Source organism: Triturus cristatus, chromosome 2_1, assembly GCF_964204655.1.
Source record: "Triturus cristatus chromosome 2_1, aTriCri1.1, whole genome shotgun sequence".
Classification (NCBI taxonomy): Eukaryota; Metazoa; Chordata; class Amphibia; order Caudata; family Salamandridae; genus Triturus; species Triturus cristatus.
This window is the reverse complement of record NC_140581.1, coordinates 1,070,902,715-1,070,918,115: the sequence shown is the minus strand read 5'-3', so window position 1 is coordinate 1,070,918,115 and position 15,401 is coordinate 1,070,902,715. Positions and strand designations below refer to the sequence as shown.

Below are 15,401 nucleotides of genomic sequence, written 5' to 3'. Positions count from 1 at the left end.
GATAGAATGGGGAAGGCTGTTTACATGCCTATCTTCCCATAAGGGCAAGATAGAAAATCCAAGTTTGGTATCTCTGTGTTCAGAATTTAATTATACATCTTTTTAGCAAGATGGTTTTTAAATTCACTGTGTGAGAATAGCACTTTTTAGAAAGTAGCTATTCTCCTGTTTAACCTTCCTGTGTGCCTGTGTGCTGGTTGGCTGAAGGGTGTCATGTGATGGGCCAGGTGGCTCCAGGAGCCTGGATGAGTCAGCAGCAGGGTGAATAGGGAGAGCTGCTTTAGATGGGTGGGAGGAGTAGTCCCTGGGTTTGAATAGGGCTGCCCCTGACAAACACAAAGCTGGCATCACCCCCTGCTGGCCAGGCTGAGGACTCTGCCTCTGCTGGCACAAAGAAGGCTCCACCTCCTGCTGAGCGTCTAACGACCCTGCCCCTCACTCTGAAAGGAACCAAGTGCTCCAGAGCAGAGCACACCCAGGAACCGGTTTGAGCAGGGGAATCCCCCCACTGGAACAAAGAGAGACAAAGGCTTGGAGGGGTATAAGAAGAGGACCCCAGACACCTAAAACTTTAGATCACTGTGGAACTAAGAAGGAACCTCTGCCAAGGAGAAAGCTGGAAGGAACTGAAGAGGAGAAGACTGCCTGCTTGCTGTTTTGCTTTGCTGCCAAGGAGAGGGGAAGGACTTTGCTGTGTCCCCTTCTTTTGATTCTGATCTCCAAGGGCCTGAGAAGAGCTGGCTCCCTGTTAAGAAGTCCCAAGAACAAAAGGACTTCACCACCAGCTCCCCTGGAACTCTGCTGAGAGAGTTCTGACCTGCCTTGGAGTGTTTGCCCAGTCTTGGGGCCTCAGGAGGTCGTTTTGCTGTGTTTGGGAGCTGGGAAGCAGAAGCGTGAACAAGAGTGACTGGTACCCAACGCATCATCCGATTGCGTGTCGCAAGACGAGAGTGCGTGGAAAATTTCATCGCGGCACCATCGCAACACGCAGGGTCTCTGCATCGCCGAGTGTGTCGAGCATCGTCCCGAAGCGCGAAGCTTCCTGCCATTGCGAGGGTTGTCGCAGAACCAGTTTGCGAGCCGCACCACTGCCGGTGCGTGGAAAGTCTCCAGTCAGCGGGTGCGTCGACGCAGAGTCCCGTTCCGTGGCGCATCGAGAGTTGCGGCGCCGGAAGGCCACGCTGCGCCACACATCGCACCACATCGAAGAGTGTCGCATCGAACCTGTGCGTGAAGCTTCCCCCTAAGAAACCTACGCAACGAAGGCCAAAGTCATCGCATCCTCCCCCTACAGATCGGAGCCGGCGCATCCACCTCTGCTGCGTGAAGCAGGGCTGCTGCAAAGCCTCCCCAGGATCTCAGGAGTATCGCATCACCTTTGCAAGCTTCCTTGTTATAGCTTTTGGGAACCTTATCGCAACTACAGGTACTGTTGGGCACGAAAGTGTCGCATTTTGTGCATTGAGAGTCGCATTGTGCAAGACACTGACTTTTACATCCTGGAGTACTTTCTGCAAACTCTGAACTATCTTTAAAGTAACCTTTTTGAATTATATGTTGGTTTGTCTGTAGTATTTGGTCTTGTGAAGTTTTTAGTAAAGATACCTTATTTTTCTAAAACTGGTGTGGAGTAAATCTGTGGTGTTTTCACTGTGTTACTGTGAGTGTTGGTACAAATACTTTACACATTGCCTTTGATAGCCTAGACTGCTCAGGCCAAGCTACCTAGAGGGTGAGCAGGGGTTATCTTAACAGTGTATCCCCCTTTCCCTGACTAGAAGCAAGGGTCCCTACTTGGACAGTGGTACCTACCCTGCCAACTAGAGACCCCCAGATCTAACAGTTATATACACATGCTTTACACATTGCTTCTAGAGTTTAGCCTGACTGCTCTGTGCCAATCTAACAGAGGATGAGCACAGGCACCCTTAGGTGTGTGCTTTACTCATCCTGACATGAAGGAAGGGTCCCTACTTGGAAAGGGTGTATACCGCTGCCAACTAGAGACCCCTATTTCTAACAATACGTTTCACATTAAAAGTGCATTCATCTTTATAAAGTTTTAGATGTTTTGACTTAAAGCCTTTTTATCTCCATAAGTTGCTTGAATCTACATATTTCAACCCAGTAAGGTATTAAATTAATTCCCTAGTAGGGCCCTGTAGGTAGAGATCTACCCCAACCCTGATCAAAAACAGCCTGAGACATGTTGGTAAATAGGGTAGATGTATAAGTCACAGCATGCATTGGACAGTTTAACCTTACCATCTAATAAATAAATAGTTGGATTTTATTGTTAGGGTAATGTTACTGTTTTGGATCCCTGAGCCTATCCACTAATCATGTTTTAAGAAATCTCTCCTCCTGGAGGTTGTGTCCTTTTAGGAAATGTTAACTTATCTGAACGGGGTAAGATTACCCATGATGAAGCATGCCGCAAGGGTGGGTGGGGTTTCATTATCTAAAAATTCTTATCAGTGAAATTCAGTAATCTGGCACAGTTGTCGTATTGTGTGTGATATACAGTACTAATAGGGAGGCCCTTGATAAAAATGGTAATTCACTTGAGTGGCTGAACCTAGTGCCCATGACAGGAGAAGGCCCAAAACCTGACATGAACAGATCAACATTTTCCACTCAAAAACTGGTCATTTTCTACAATTTTGCAGCTAAGTAATTTGGGCCCTAGCTCAGCTGGCACCCAGGGAAACGTACCACACCTGCACATTTCTGAAAACTAAACACCTCAGCAATTCCAGGAAGGCATGTGTTGCGTGGCAAGTATTTTTACTCTCACAGGCCGACTGGCACTGACTGGTGTGCACGGAGAGGAGCTGCCCTCGAGTCGTCCGTCCCCCCCGGCCCTGGTTGAATCCTGCTGCTGACCTGTGTTCTGCTCCCCGCTGCTCTGGGAGTGCGGGGCCCCGCTGCTGCACTCGGTCCGGACTAGTCTTGACCATGGGCAAATCGGACAAAACACAACCGCGGCTCACGTTTGAGCCGCGCAAAGGGGGGAAACCCTCGCGGCCCGTGACGCCGGACACGGAGCAGGAGTCTGCCGCACTGGGCCCCACGTCACTGGAAACGACACTGGCGGCGATTCAGGCCAGCCTGCAGTCCATCGATGGCAAGATAGAGGCTCTTAGTGGACGCATGGACTCCATTTCCGCCAGGCTGGACAAGCAGGGGGTGCGCCTGGGCGAGGCGGAACAACGTATATCGGACAACGAAGATGGTCTCAAGCAGGTTTCCGATAAGACTGCGGACATGGCACGGCTGCTGGCGGTGATACAGGCCAAGAACGAGGATATTGAGGCGCGCTCTCGGCGCAATAACGTACGGATCTTAGGCCTGCCGGAATCCACCAATGTGGGCCGTCTGGAGGATTATATCGAAACAATGATACGAGATATCTGCGAGCCTGCAAATCTCTCCGCCATGTTTGCTGTTGAACGCGCCCACAGGTCTTTAAATGCGCGTCCGCCTCCGGGGGCTCCACCGCGCCCCATTATAGCTAGACTGCTGAACTTCAGAGATCGGGATGCACTGCTCCGTGTCTCTCGTCAGAAAAGCACGATCACCTATCAAGGGAATGTCCTCTCCTTTTTCCCAGACTTTACTGCCACGGTTCAAGCTGCCCGCAAAGAATTTCTCGGCGTTAAGAAACTGCTCATGAAGGAACAGGTCCCCTACTCAATGTTATATCCCGCGCGTCTTCGGATTGGCAAGGACGACGCCGCTAAGATATTCACTAACCCGAAAGCAGCCATGGACCACGCCAAGTCGCTGAGAAGGGGGCGGCAGCCCTCCGCTCCCACCTCCGAGATTGATGACTGACTGTAGCTCTTACACTTTGATGGACCGTTGCTGAATCCGCCCTGGGCCTGATCTGCCAGATCGCTTGGTGGTTGACTTGCGTGGGATGCTTACTGATTTACACATGTTGATACATGCGATGTAATCGTATTGCACTTGTTCTGTCTCATGTGCACCTTTTTGGTGCTTACTTTGGGGTGCTACAGCTGGTGCGAGTGTTCACATCTAGTAGCGGGCATGTCTCGATGCCGTGCGCACGCTGTCTCCGCCAGTTGACTGCTGTGATGCGGGGGGGCGGCTGGGTCTCCCTGGCTGTTCCCCTCATGGTGACGTTTCACCGCTGTACTTGGGGAGCTCGAGTTGCAAAATGGGTGACTGCGAGGCGTTTCGGCTGGTGGGATACCCACGGAGAGCATTGACCACAGTATGGCGGCCCCTCCCCAAAAGACTGGGAGGTATTCGCAGCCAACACGTTCCCCCGATGGGTGCTCCCCACCTTTCCTTGGTATTGCTACCTCAGGGGTTTTTTTTGGCTTTGTTTTTGTTTTGTTGTGTATGATATTGGGGTCTGTCTTTGGCAAGGTTGGGTTGCTGAAGTGGGTGGGGGGTGGGTGTTCAATGCAGTTCCGGATGCGATTGAGGACGTTAATTGATGTGCCTGCTGAGAAGATGAAGCGAGATGCGTGTTGTGATGCGGAGCGTAGAGTGGCGGTAGGCGCTGGAGCTGAGCTGGTGCATACAGAAAATGGGTGACGACTGCCGATGCCTGACTTGGAATGTCCGTGGGCTTAATACCCCCAAAAAAATACGTCAAGTGTTACACTACTTAGACAGGCATAACATTCAGATTGCACTACTGCAGGAGACGCATCTCACTAAACATACAGAGGCTGCGGTGGCTCACAGATGGGCGGGATTTCGGCTCGCTTCCTCATACTCAGCTTATGCGCGGGGAGTGGATATACTGGTCAAAAAGGGCATCCCATTCCTACTAACACACACCGCTACTGATTCAGAGGGACGCTGGGCGGCAGTGCAGGGCAAGACTTATGTTACGGTCCTGAATATATACGGTCCAGTGGTGGATGACCCACTCCCCTTTACGCAGATGCTTGCTAAGGTGCGCTCCTGGCCGTTGACCTCAACACACATCTCAATCCACAAGTTGACAAGTCTAACCCGGCGGGAGCTCGCACGCTTAAAGTGGCTCAGTGTGTCCGTGAAGCGATGGCGGAGATGGGGCTGGTGGATGTCTGGAGGTTGAGGAATGAGCAGGCTTGCATGGGTACGCACATCACACCACACCGGCCTACAACAGCTGGTCCCGGCTGGACTACTGGCTACTGAGTGAGGAGACAAATAGATGGGTGATTGGCGTCAGCAATCTGCCGCGCACACTATCGGATCACAGCCCGGTATACTTGCATCTGCGAATCCCTACTAACCCACATCGCCCCTTCACTTGGCGCTTTCGAGCGGAAGCACTGCGGGATCCTATATACACAGACACCATTAGGGAGGCCATCGTGAACTACTTCACCGAAAACACAGGCTCGGTGTCTAGTCAGGCGTCACTATGGGAGGCGTTCAAGGTAACGATTCGGGGGGTCTGCATCAGCACCACCGCCGGTATTCTGAAAGATCTTAGGGGGCAGCTCGCTAAAACTGAGAATGCTCTTGTAGGGTTGGAGCGGGACTACTACGCAGCTCCGTCCACGGCGGTGCTTGCACGCATTCAAACACTGCTTACGGAATATGAAAAGCTGGCCGACACAGAAATAAAATACAGGGGGAAGCGGCACGTGGCTAGGGCGTATGGGGAGGGAGGGCGACCCGGCAGAAACTTGGCCGCTAAGCTACACTTTCGGGCAAATCATCAGCAGATTGACAAAATAGTGGATGCCGCCGGTACTGAGCACTTCAGGCCACAGGCTATAGTGGATCAATTTAAGGACTGTTACAAGACACTCTATACCACACAGGGTGAGGTGGACGGGGCGGACTTGACAGACTACTTATCGGACATAGCATGTGCGTGGCTCTCCAACTCCCATAGGCAATATTTATCCCTGCCTATAGACGTGAACGATGTCCGCGACGCCATCATGTCTCTTCCCAACAATAAGGCCCCAGGGCCTGATGGCCTATCGGCCGAATTCTACAAGGCGTACATTGATCTGCTTGCCCCGCACATTTTGGAAATGTATGCTGAGGCGCATGAGGCTGGCATCCTGCCCCCGTCTTTGCGACAAGCCATGATTATCACTCTCCTCAAAAAGGATAAACCATCATCCAGTTGCGACTCCTATCGTCCTCTGTCGCTGATTAATCTGGACGCAAAAATACTGGCTAAGATCCTAGCCACAAAGATGCAACCCCTGATGAACTGTCTGGTGCTCCCAGATCAGTCCGGGTTTATACCGGAAAGGTCCACCTCCCATAACTTGCGGACCATTTTCTCTATGTTTCATATCCTCAATCCCGAATTGCCGGCAGCCGCTGTTATGCTGGACGCGGCCAAAGCCTTCGATTCCGTGGAATGGCAGTATATGTTTTGCGTATTACGTAGGATTGGTTTCCCGGAGGTCACGTTACGGTGGATTCAGCTCTTATACACTGATATATCGGCGGTGGTGCGAGTGGGTAACCACACATCAGGGCCATTTAGGATTGGTCGAGGTACTAGACAAGGGTGCCCTCTGTCCCCTCTCCTGTTCGCCTTGGCCCTTGAGCCGCTGGCTTGCAAGATTCGGCAATGTCACAGGGCGGCCGCCCTAAATTTCAATCTCCGGCCGGTGGGCATATCGATGTATGCCGACGATATGGTGTTGTTCATTAGAGATCCCCAGACACACCTATCTCCGGTACTCCGGGAATACATTAAATTCGGTTTGTACTCCGGACTTGCGATCAATTGGGACAAATCGGTTGTCATACCGCTTACGATGATCACGTCGCAGCCCCACATGGAGTACCCTTTGATTTGGACGACGGAACCAGTGAAATATCTCGGGGTGTGGGTCCACCGTGATCCTGCGGTGGTGATCCGGGAAAACTATGGTAGGGCATATGACGCACTAGTGCAACAGGTGGACGGATGGTTGCGCCTTCCCTTGTCTCTGGCGGATCGTATCGCTGTGATAAAAATGGTTGTTCTCCCGCGCTTTCTTTATTTATATTGCAATATTCCGATTAGGCTGACCCAACAATTTTTTAAAGCGCTGCGTGCCCAACTACTGCGGTTAATTTGGGGTGGAAGACACCCTAGGATTAGCTGGAAAACGTTGACTTTATCGTATGACAGGGGAGGCTTTGCGGCGCCGGACTTCTATGTGTACTACCTGTGTGCACAGGCGCAATATGCGTATTTCTGGTATAGACCGCATAGCTTTGTCCCACATGTGGCGGTGGAAGACGGGGATGCCCATCCCACCCCACTTAGAGGTATACTAACACATACTGTCCGACACACGCCGCGCACTGAGATTAACACACTGGACATGACTATTGGGGCCTGGCAGGCGATTGGGCGTAGAACGCAGAGTCTACCATTATATGCGCCGGCGTTGCCACTGGTGCATCACGCGGCCTTATCGGTTGTGCAGGAAGCTGGCCCTCTCACATCACTTAAAGATGCTGGTATAACACATATGCAGGACCTATACACACAGGGCCGCTATCTAGAGCAGAGGGATTTGGCATACATACAGAACCCCACACCCCTGTTTGTGTACACTTGCCACCGTCTCAGGTGGGCCATGAGGGATCATTACCCCTGTTTCCCCGCTGAACCCCCCACACTTAAGGCCCTGCAGCTGATGCTGGTGACCCCGTCTAGGAAGAAACTAATCACAAAATTATACAGGGCAGTACAGGAGGAGACGGTTCGTGGCCCCGATGGTAGTTTAGCAAAATGGAATGCTGTGCTGGTCCCCCAGATATCGACTGAGGACTGGGAGCGGATTTGTCAGCTAACGGGCCGCCTCACCCCTAATGGTAACTTGCGTATAATCCACTTCAAGTACTTACATCAAATATACCATACCCCGTCCAGGCTGCACAAAATAGGGTTGAGGGAGTCGGATCGTTGCAGACGGTGCGGGCGGGAGGCTGCGGACTTTCTGCATCTTGCGTGGGGCTGTGGGCCAGTGTCTGAGTACTGGAGAGAGGTGCTACATCACATTCACAAAATGACTGGTGCTGAGCTTCCGTGCGAACCCGCGGTGTGTCTGCTGACCTCCGTGCCTCAGTTAAAGGGTTTGGTGGGCAGGTTTGTGAGGGTTGCCCTTCTGCTGGCCAAGCGGCGCACTCTGTTTACATGGGACAGTGCAGCTAAACCAAAGGTGTGTGGATGGTTGTCGGACATGGTATACTGTCGGGAAAACTTAGAACTGTATGCAGAGGAGCTGCCCGCCTCCTCCAAGCCCAAGGATATCTGGGAGCCGCTCAGACGCATTTTTGCTGAGGCGGCGCTGAATGAGGCTGATTGAATATTGTTTGTTCTCCTTCTGTGCCCAGGTAAATTAACAAGGTGGTGGCTACCAGTTTGTCGATACTGCGTGCCTGCCGCAGGACGTTTGCTGTATTTCAGAAGTGCACTTTGTGTTCTGTGATTTGCCCGGAACTGTAATGTTGTTACAAAGTTTTTTTGTTTGTCTGTACGCCGCTCACAGACGACGGCGAGATGTACCATGCTTTAAAATAATAAACAGATTTTAAAAAAAAGTATTTTTACTCAGAAGCCTTTGCAAACCTCAAACTTCATCTAAAAACACACATTTTCCTCACATTTCTGTGAGGGAAAGTTCTGGAATCTGCGGGAAGCCACACAATTCCTACCACCGTGCGTTCCACCAGGTTTCCAGATAAAAATGGTACTTCACTTGTGTGTGTGGGCTTGGTGCCAGCAACAGGAAAAGCCTAAAACACAACGTGGCAGTTCAAAATGTTCCAAGAAGAAGCAGACCAATGGGTCAATAGGAGTCCTGAGCCCTAAACTCCACACCCACCGCAACTGCACTAGCCCTGAATCCTCAGTAAGGGACTCCCATTGATCCTGGATTTTTCCGTTCCTGTCATGGGAACTAAGCTCAATCACACAAGTGGAGTTATGTTTTTATCGAGACATGAGCAGGAATGCTGGGTGGTAGGAATATTGTGGATCCCTGCAGATTCTGGGAGTTTACGTCCAGGAAATTCAAGGAAAATGTGCGATTTCAGGCAAAGTTTAAGGTTTGCATGGGGAAGAAATTGCTGTGGGATCCACACAAGGCACACCACCCTTGACTCTCCAGTTGTATGGTTTTCAGAAATGTTTGAGTTTAGTAGGTTCCCCTGGGTGGCTGCCCAGCCAGGTCTCAAATACCACCACTATGCCTATTGCAGATTTCTCCATGTTTCTTTTTGGGGCATTTTGTGTTGCAGATGTTAGGGTCAGCCACACATGTGGGGTACCATTCTTATCGGAATAAGTGGGGGAACCCTGGGTGATAGGAAATTTGTAATTCTCCACAGATTCTGGAACTTCCATTCACATGATAATGGGAGTAAAGTTATGATTTTATGAAAAGTCTGTGTATTGCAAGGCATTGCAGGTAAGAAAACACTGGGATACATGCAGTACACACCAAACTGGAGTTCCCTGGGTGTCTAAGTTTCAAAATGGTGGGTTTTCATTGATTTGCCTGGGTGGCAGAACACGATCCCAGAAAGAGCAAGCATTCACTATGACAAATATGAGAAAATCTGGATGTACTCCTACTTGTAAAAACAGCAGCCAAAATATCAATATTTCCTTTTGCTTGCTATCGGAATGGGGCTTTGCTCCCCACCTGGAGGACAGAAAGACTGTTGAGGTTTTAGGGCTGGGGGATAGGCCCAATACCAGGTTTCTCCATCTGCACACCATATATTTTTTCCTACAACAAAAATGTGTCCTTGGTGTGTAGTCGGCTCTCTGCTTCCCCCACTCCCAGGGTAGAGGGGGACCCGATTGGTAGTGAACACCTGTATCTACCCCTGATAGGAAGACTAATGGTGCCCAGGACGAGGGGAGCAAAGGCCTATGTCCAGAGGTGCTTCCCCCCCCCCCAAAAAAAAATTAAAAACTCCCTGGTGTCTAGTGGGCTTTCTGCCTATCTGGGAAGGAAGCAGAGGAATGAATACACCCATCCACCCCCTAGGAGGGGCAGAAAAGGATAAGGGGGCCCAGGGTGGGGGAAGAACAAACCCATGCCCAAGGGGCCATTCCTCCCCCAAAAGAAATACTATACTAAAACCTAGAGTCTAGCTTTCTGCCTCTCCCCGATGTGGCATATGCTTCTTTCACTTGTTTTACATCATAATGCTGTGGACCTGGTAGAATTACTGCCACTGCATGCAATTAACAGATATGTACCCCCAGTGTCCCTGACATGCAGGGACTTTTCTCAACACACATAAATGGTATGTGCTTCCCATTCTGTGAGTGGTCTGTGTGGCCATATTCCATGTAATGGGCATCACAGAAAATGATACCGGACCATTCAGTTTACATTTGTGGGTTGTCAAACACAATTTTCAGCAGTGTCTACACCACCCACAGGACGTTCCTGATGGGCGAGCATGTCAAGGATCTACCATGGAGAAGGTTACTTACCTTCACCTACTTCATGGGGGAAGATTGCAGAGGAAGGCAGTTGGGATTTCTGCTGCTTTTTAAAAATAAATATTGTTGCTACACCTTTCTAAACCAGGCCCTTATGTAGTTTGATTAATTTTTGATTGTCCCAAAGTCAATTACTAGTTGGGTGGACGATTGAATGCCCACTGTGATGGCGCATTGGTTGGATACCGAAACCAGGTTCATCCCTGTCGGAAGTTTTACCTTTTAACTTAGTCTCTGAAATGGATGTCAAAAATCCTCAGCCGGGCAAGGCAGCAGGCCGTGACTTAAATGGGCTGTCTGAGGCTAGATATCTGTTGTCAAAGTCCAGATGAAGCCATTGACTTTTGGTGGGAAAGCCCTGAGCGGGACACATTCAAAATTTGAACCCAAGAAAGGTCCGTCGCTGACAGGCTACTTCTGGTGACATTGCCCAGTGAAGATTTAAGTCTCCAGACTTAGTCACTATTTTGAGCTCAGCTATCTCCAGTGGGCAAAGCCTAACAAGGTTGAACAGGGCTCCATGAGGCCAAGTAGCTTTTCCTCGACATCCCACTGAAACAGACGTGTTGCTGCTGAAAAGTTCAGCGCAGGACCAACCTGAATCTTTGGCTCAGTGTCAACGAACCTTTGAAGTATTGACTTGCCATGTTTCTCCTGGTTCCCTGGGGGTCTTTGGAACCAAAAAGTTTCTTTGTACCAGGTTTCTAAGACTGAGAGGAGAAGTACACTTTGACACAGCCAGCGGTCCCAGGACCTCAAGAACAGCACTTGAAAGTCGAGACTGACTCCACCAAAAGCCACCAGCAGGTCCCAGTCAGGTACAGTGAGAACGTGCCCGCTGGGCCCTTGAGGAAATAGAGCATATGACATCTTGTTGTGCATCTTGTTGTGTCCTTGCAGCTCAAAAGGAGGTCAGGCCCTTTCTTTGTCCTGGGCACAAATGGGAATATATCCAGCCTTTCAGGTCCCCTCACAGGTCTCAATAGCAGGTGAAGCCCTTCTTTTTCCTTCCACAGATCTTGTTGTGTTCTGAAGATGGTGCCCAGGGATGCCACATTTATTCTTGGCACTATCCTGTTGGTGAGGTTGACTCCTGGCCCTTCCCTAACCAATAGGGAAAAGGTTCCCAGGGTAACTCTGCCCACTTTGCAGCAGTTCCTGTGCGCCCTACTGCAAACAATCCCACAGTGACCCTCGCTGCAAAAATCCAACGTATCAGAACATTTATTTCCCTTTGCAGATCTTCTGTACCCAGTTTAGAAGTGTGGCCACGGAAATGAGCAACCCCTCCTCTAGTCACTCAAAACAAATTCTGGGGTTAGCTCCTTGCTCATTGGGTTTGGCGCCTGGCTGACTAATGGTACAAAGGATGGGGCAGGCGCAGGTGTTAGTTATCTCTTCATGTGGCAGGGTAGGCCTTTAGAAGTTAAATATGGTACTTGATACTGCCTAGATAATTATCTAGTTAGAGGAACTGAGCACCTCCCCATACCCTACGCCGTTGTCTCAGCTCTGGGAGCAAATTCACACCTCATCAGAGATGCATCAGTTCAGTTCAAGGATACGCTGTTCAGCAAAGAAGATGCTTCAGTTCCGCTGGTAAGCACCTCAGGCCCACTTCCAAGCATCCTTGACTAAGGTTGCACCATTTGGCAGGGTGACAGAATGATGACAGAATCCAGGTGTAAATGCAAGGCTGTTGGAAGCCTGTTATTTTCCTGAGGCTTCAGATCAGGAGGCCAGCCAACGAGCCCTTGAAGTCACTCTGTGTTCTGGGGTCAAGAGATGCAGTTCCAGTTATTTTCACCCAGGCAAGGAGGGCAGCAGGCAGCAGCTCGGCAGAGCAACAGTTCTTCCAGAGCAGCAGTCCAACAGGATAGCCCACTCAGCAATACCTAAGCTCTCATTTTGTGTGTCTGTCTAGGTGGAATACACAAAGCCCAACTGCCAACTACTCCCAGTCATGTGACCAGAGACAGGCTGCAGGCACCAAATAGCAATGGCCAGAAAATGGCAACTTTCTAAAAGTGGCATTTTCAGAATTGTCATTTAAAATCTGATTTTACCATAAGTTAGGATTCCAGAGACACCAAACATAGACCAGTGATATCTTCCCATTTAGAAATTATGCTTATGAAATGTACTAAGGTAATCCCAATGTTATTCAATGAAAGATATAGGCCTTTGCAGTTGCGAATCTAAGAGTTTTTCACTACTAGGACATGAAAAACTTCAAGGTGCATGGACTGCTTTGTAAATACATTGCACCCTGCCCTCTGAGCTGTCCAGGGCCTGCCCTATGGGTGTTTTTTATATATTAAAAAGGAAAGTTTGGTCCCTGGCAAGAGGTTTAACTTGCCAGGTTGACATGGCAGTTTAAAGCTGCACAAACAGGCTCTGCAATGGCAGGCTTGAGTCATGTTTAAAGGGCTACTTAAGTGGGAGGCATAATCAGTGCAGCAGGCCCACTAGCAGTATTTAATTTACATGCCCTGGGCACATGTAGTGCACTCTAATAAGGACTTCTAGGTAAATTAAATATTTTTAGGGCTGTGAGCACAAGCACTTTAGCACTGGCTAGCAGTGGTAAAGGGCACACAGTCATAAGGCCAATAAAAGCAAAAATCCAGGAAAATTGGAGGCAACGAGGCCAAATGTGTGGGAGAAGCCCACCCTAAGGCTGTCTCGCTTGTTGGCTTTCCTAGTGAGAATGTATTTCTACCTAAACAAACCCTTTTTAGCAATTTAGGATTATGAAAGACTGGGTCAAAACATAACTTTCTAACTTATACTGTGCAGTTTTCATGCAGATCTTTGGTGACAGTTAATAGGTCACGGTTCTATATTAGGTTTCCCCTCCTGTAAATCCCTGCACCCTGTGGCAGGCCCCTTGAGTTGCCAGCCACAGGGTGCAGGGATTAACACAAACTCCCATTTCTGTTTGGGAGCTTGTGTTACAGCCGGTTTACGGCTGCACAAGTTCCCATAGAGAAATGGGAGTATGCGACTGCATAGTGTTCGGTCACATCGTAATCATGCGGTCGGGACCGCTGACCAGACAGAGGTCGGTTGGTCCCAATTCCACGACAACTCCGACCGACATCGTAATGAGGCCCTTAGTTAAAGGACAGGGCGGGGCCAGTGTTGCCCAGTGGCAGCAGCAGGGAGCTGTGCACTTTAAAATGTGCATGACAGCTGGGTTAGAGAAAACAAAGGCCTACAGTGCTCTTAGGAAGACTGAGAGAGCCTGCTCTATCCAAACCTGGTGCTGCTCTCACTCTGTGAGACCAGCGCCAGGATTGAGTAGTGCAGTTTCCTGTGTCTGGAGCTTGCATAAGACACCCGAGGGAGGAGGATATCACTCCGAAAGTTAAGGTAAGTCTATTTTATTTATTTATTTTTGTGTCCTACCAACCTTGTGCATGCCAACCGCCACTGCCTTTACTGGATTTGCGGCTTTGGAGATCTTGTCACTGGATAGAGATCCCCTGGCCCTGTAAATGGACTTACGCCTGTAAGGAATCCGTTTGTGAATTCCTGGCAGATGTAGAAAATTGTATTTTGGTATTAATGCATGGCCACTCCAGTGACTCTCTGAGAACCACCACCAAGTGTCACATAGGTCTTTGGAAAAATCTGCATACTTCCGAATGTCGTATATGTACCTTTTTGGCATTCAGGATAACAAACAAATCTCTCTTCACATTTCTTATTATTCTCCCCCTTTCTAGGATTGTTGGAAATAAACTATGCAATGATGATGTCGCCAAACTCAGAGCAAACCCTAGAGGGAGCCTCATTATCGCTGGCTTCAACGATGACAGGAATTTTTGGCAGGAATGGTGCGACTGGATATTTCAGAGATGCGAGGTCTGCAGCGACGAGAAGCTTGTCTCCTTCCTCTCAAAAGTATGCCGAGGCGTGAGCTTGAGCCGGAGCGAGGACCAAGACCCCATATGGATGCTAGAGTGGTATATACAAGTGGCCAAGCTGCTAAACAAGAGAATAAAAAAGTGCAACGTGGACAACATAAAAAGAAGAATGCACACTCTCGAGGAGAACTTCAACTCGCAGCTGGCGCGTGGTGTATCGCACCCAGGTGTTGGTTGAGGTAAAAATGGAAGAGCCCATTTCTGGCTTGGGGGTTGCCTCACTCGTCTAGAAAATACTACCCCGTCAAAGGCTGACGACCCTTATTGTGCTATCGTCGGATGCCCTGACAAAGACAACCTGAGGTGAATGGATGCCAAACTCCAATAATTGATACAGATTATGCTGTGGGTCCCAGAAGATTGCCCGGTGCCCACTACGACCAGTCCTGCCCTGCCAAAATAGAAAAAATACAATAGAAAAAAGATTACAAATATCATAAACATTTTGTCGAACAGTCCTACAGATCGAGATGTTTGCAGCAGGAATGTTTGTATCTTTGCAAATCTGGTTTTATAATTCTCTTTCCTCTCCACCCTCAGTCCTGAGAAGAACCATACACTGACTGACGTGCAAGCAGCTTTTTTTAATGTTAAATATTTATGTGGTGTTTCTTTTAAAAAAAATTAAAATGTGTTCTTTTCACTCTACTGATTTGCAACTTTTTAAAACCTATTCAAATAAGTCCCTGTCATTAGCCAGGGAATTCTGAGACTTGCATACATTTGTGTGCCTTTTACCCAAAACTGTTCTTTCATTGTGACAACTCCACAGGCGCAGGGTTAAGTAAAATATGCATTTGAATGTTTCCCCTTTTTTTCTTCACAGTACTATTGTTTGCGATATGAAGAAATCCTTCTCCCTACACTATTAACAAGCAAAAGGTCTCGCATTTATGCAAGTGTAAGCTATTGGCATTGTAAATGACAATGCCTTTTTATTTGTTTTAAAAATTAAAACATAAATAAAAGGCATTGTCATTTACAATGCCAATAGCTCAAACTTGCGT

The 15,401-nt window shown here is 49.0% G+C and overlaps 1 protein-coding gene across 3 annotated transcripts in view; it reads left to right on the top strand.

Moving 5' to 3' along the window:
* The window catches only part of LOC146866365 (NACHT, LRR and PYD domains-containing protein 12-like), a 396,927-nt gene extending 381,887 nt beyond the window's left edge, over window positions 1-15,040 (top strand). For all 3 annotated transcript variants that reach the window (XM_085636040.1, XM_085636045.1, XM_085636031.1), the window contains one exon: window positions 14,194-15,040. In XM_085636040.1, the coding sequence (XP_085492166.1) occupies window positions 14,194-14,572 (379 nt within the window). In that variant the 3' untranslated portion in view covers window positions 14,573-15,040. The remainder of the gene's footprint in view (window positions 1-14,193) is intronic.
* The last annotated feature ends 361 nt before the right edge of the window (window positions 15,041-15,401 follow it).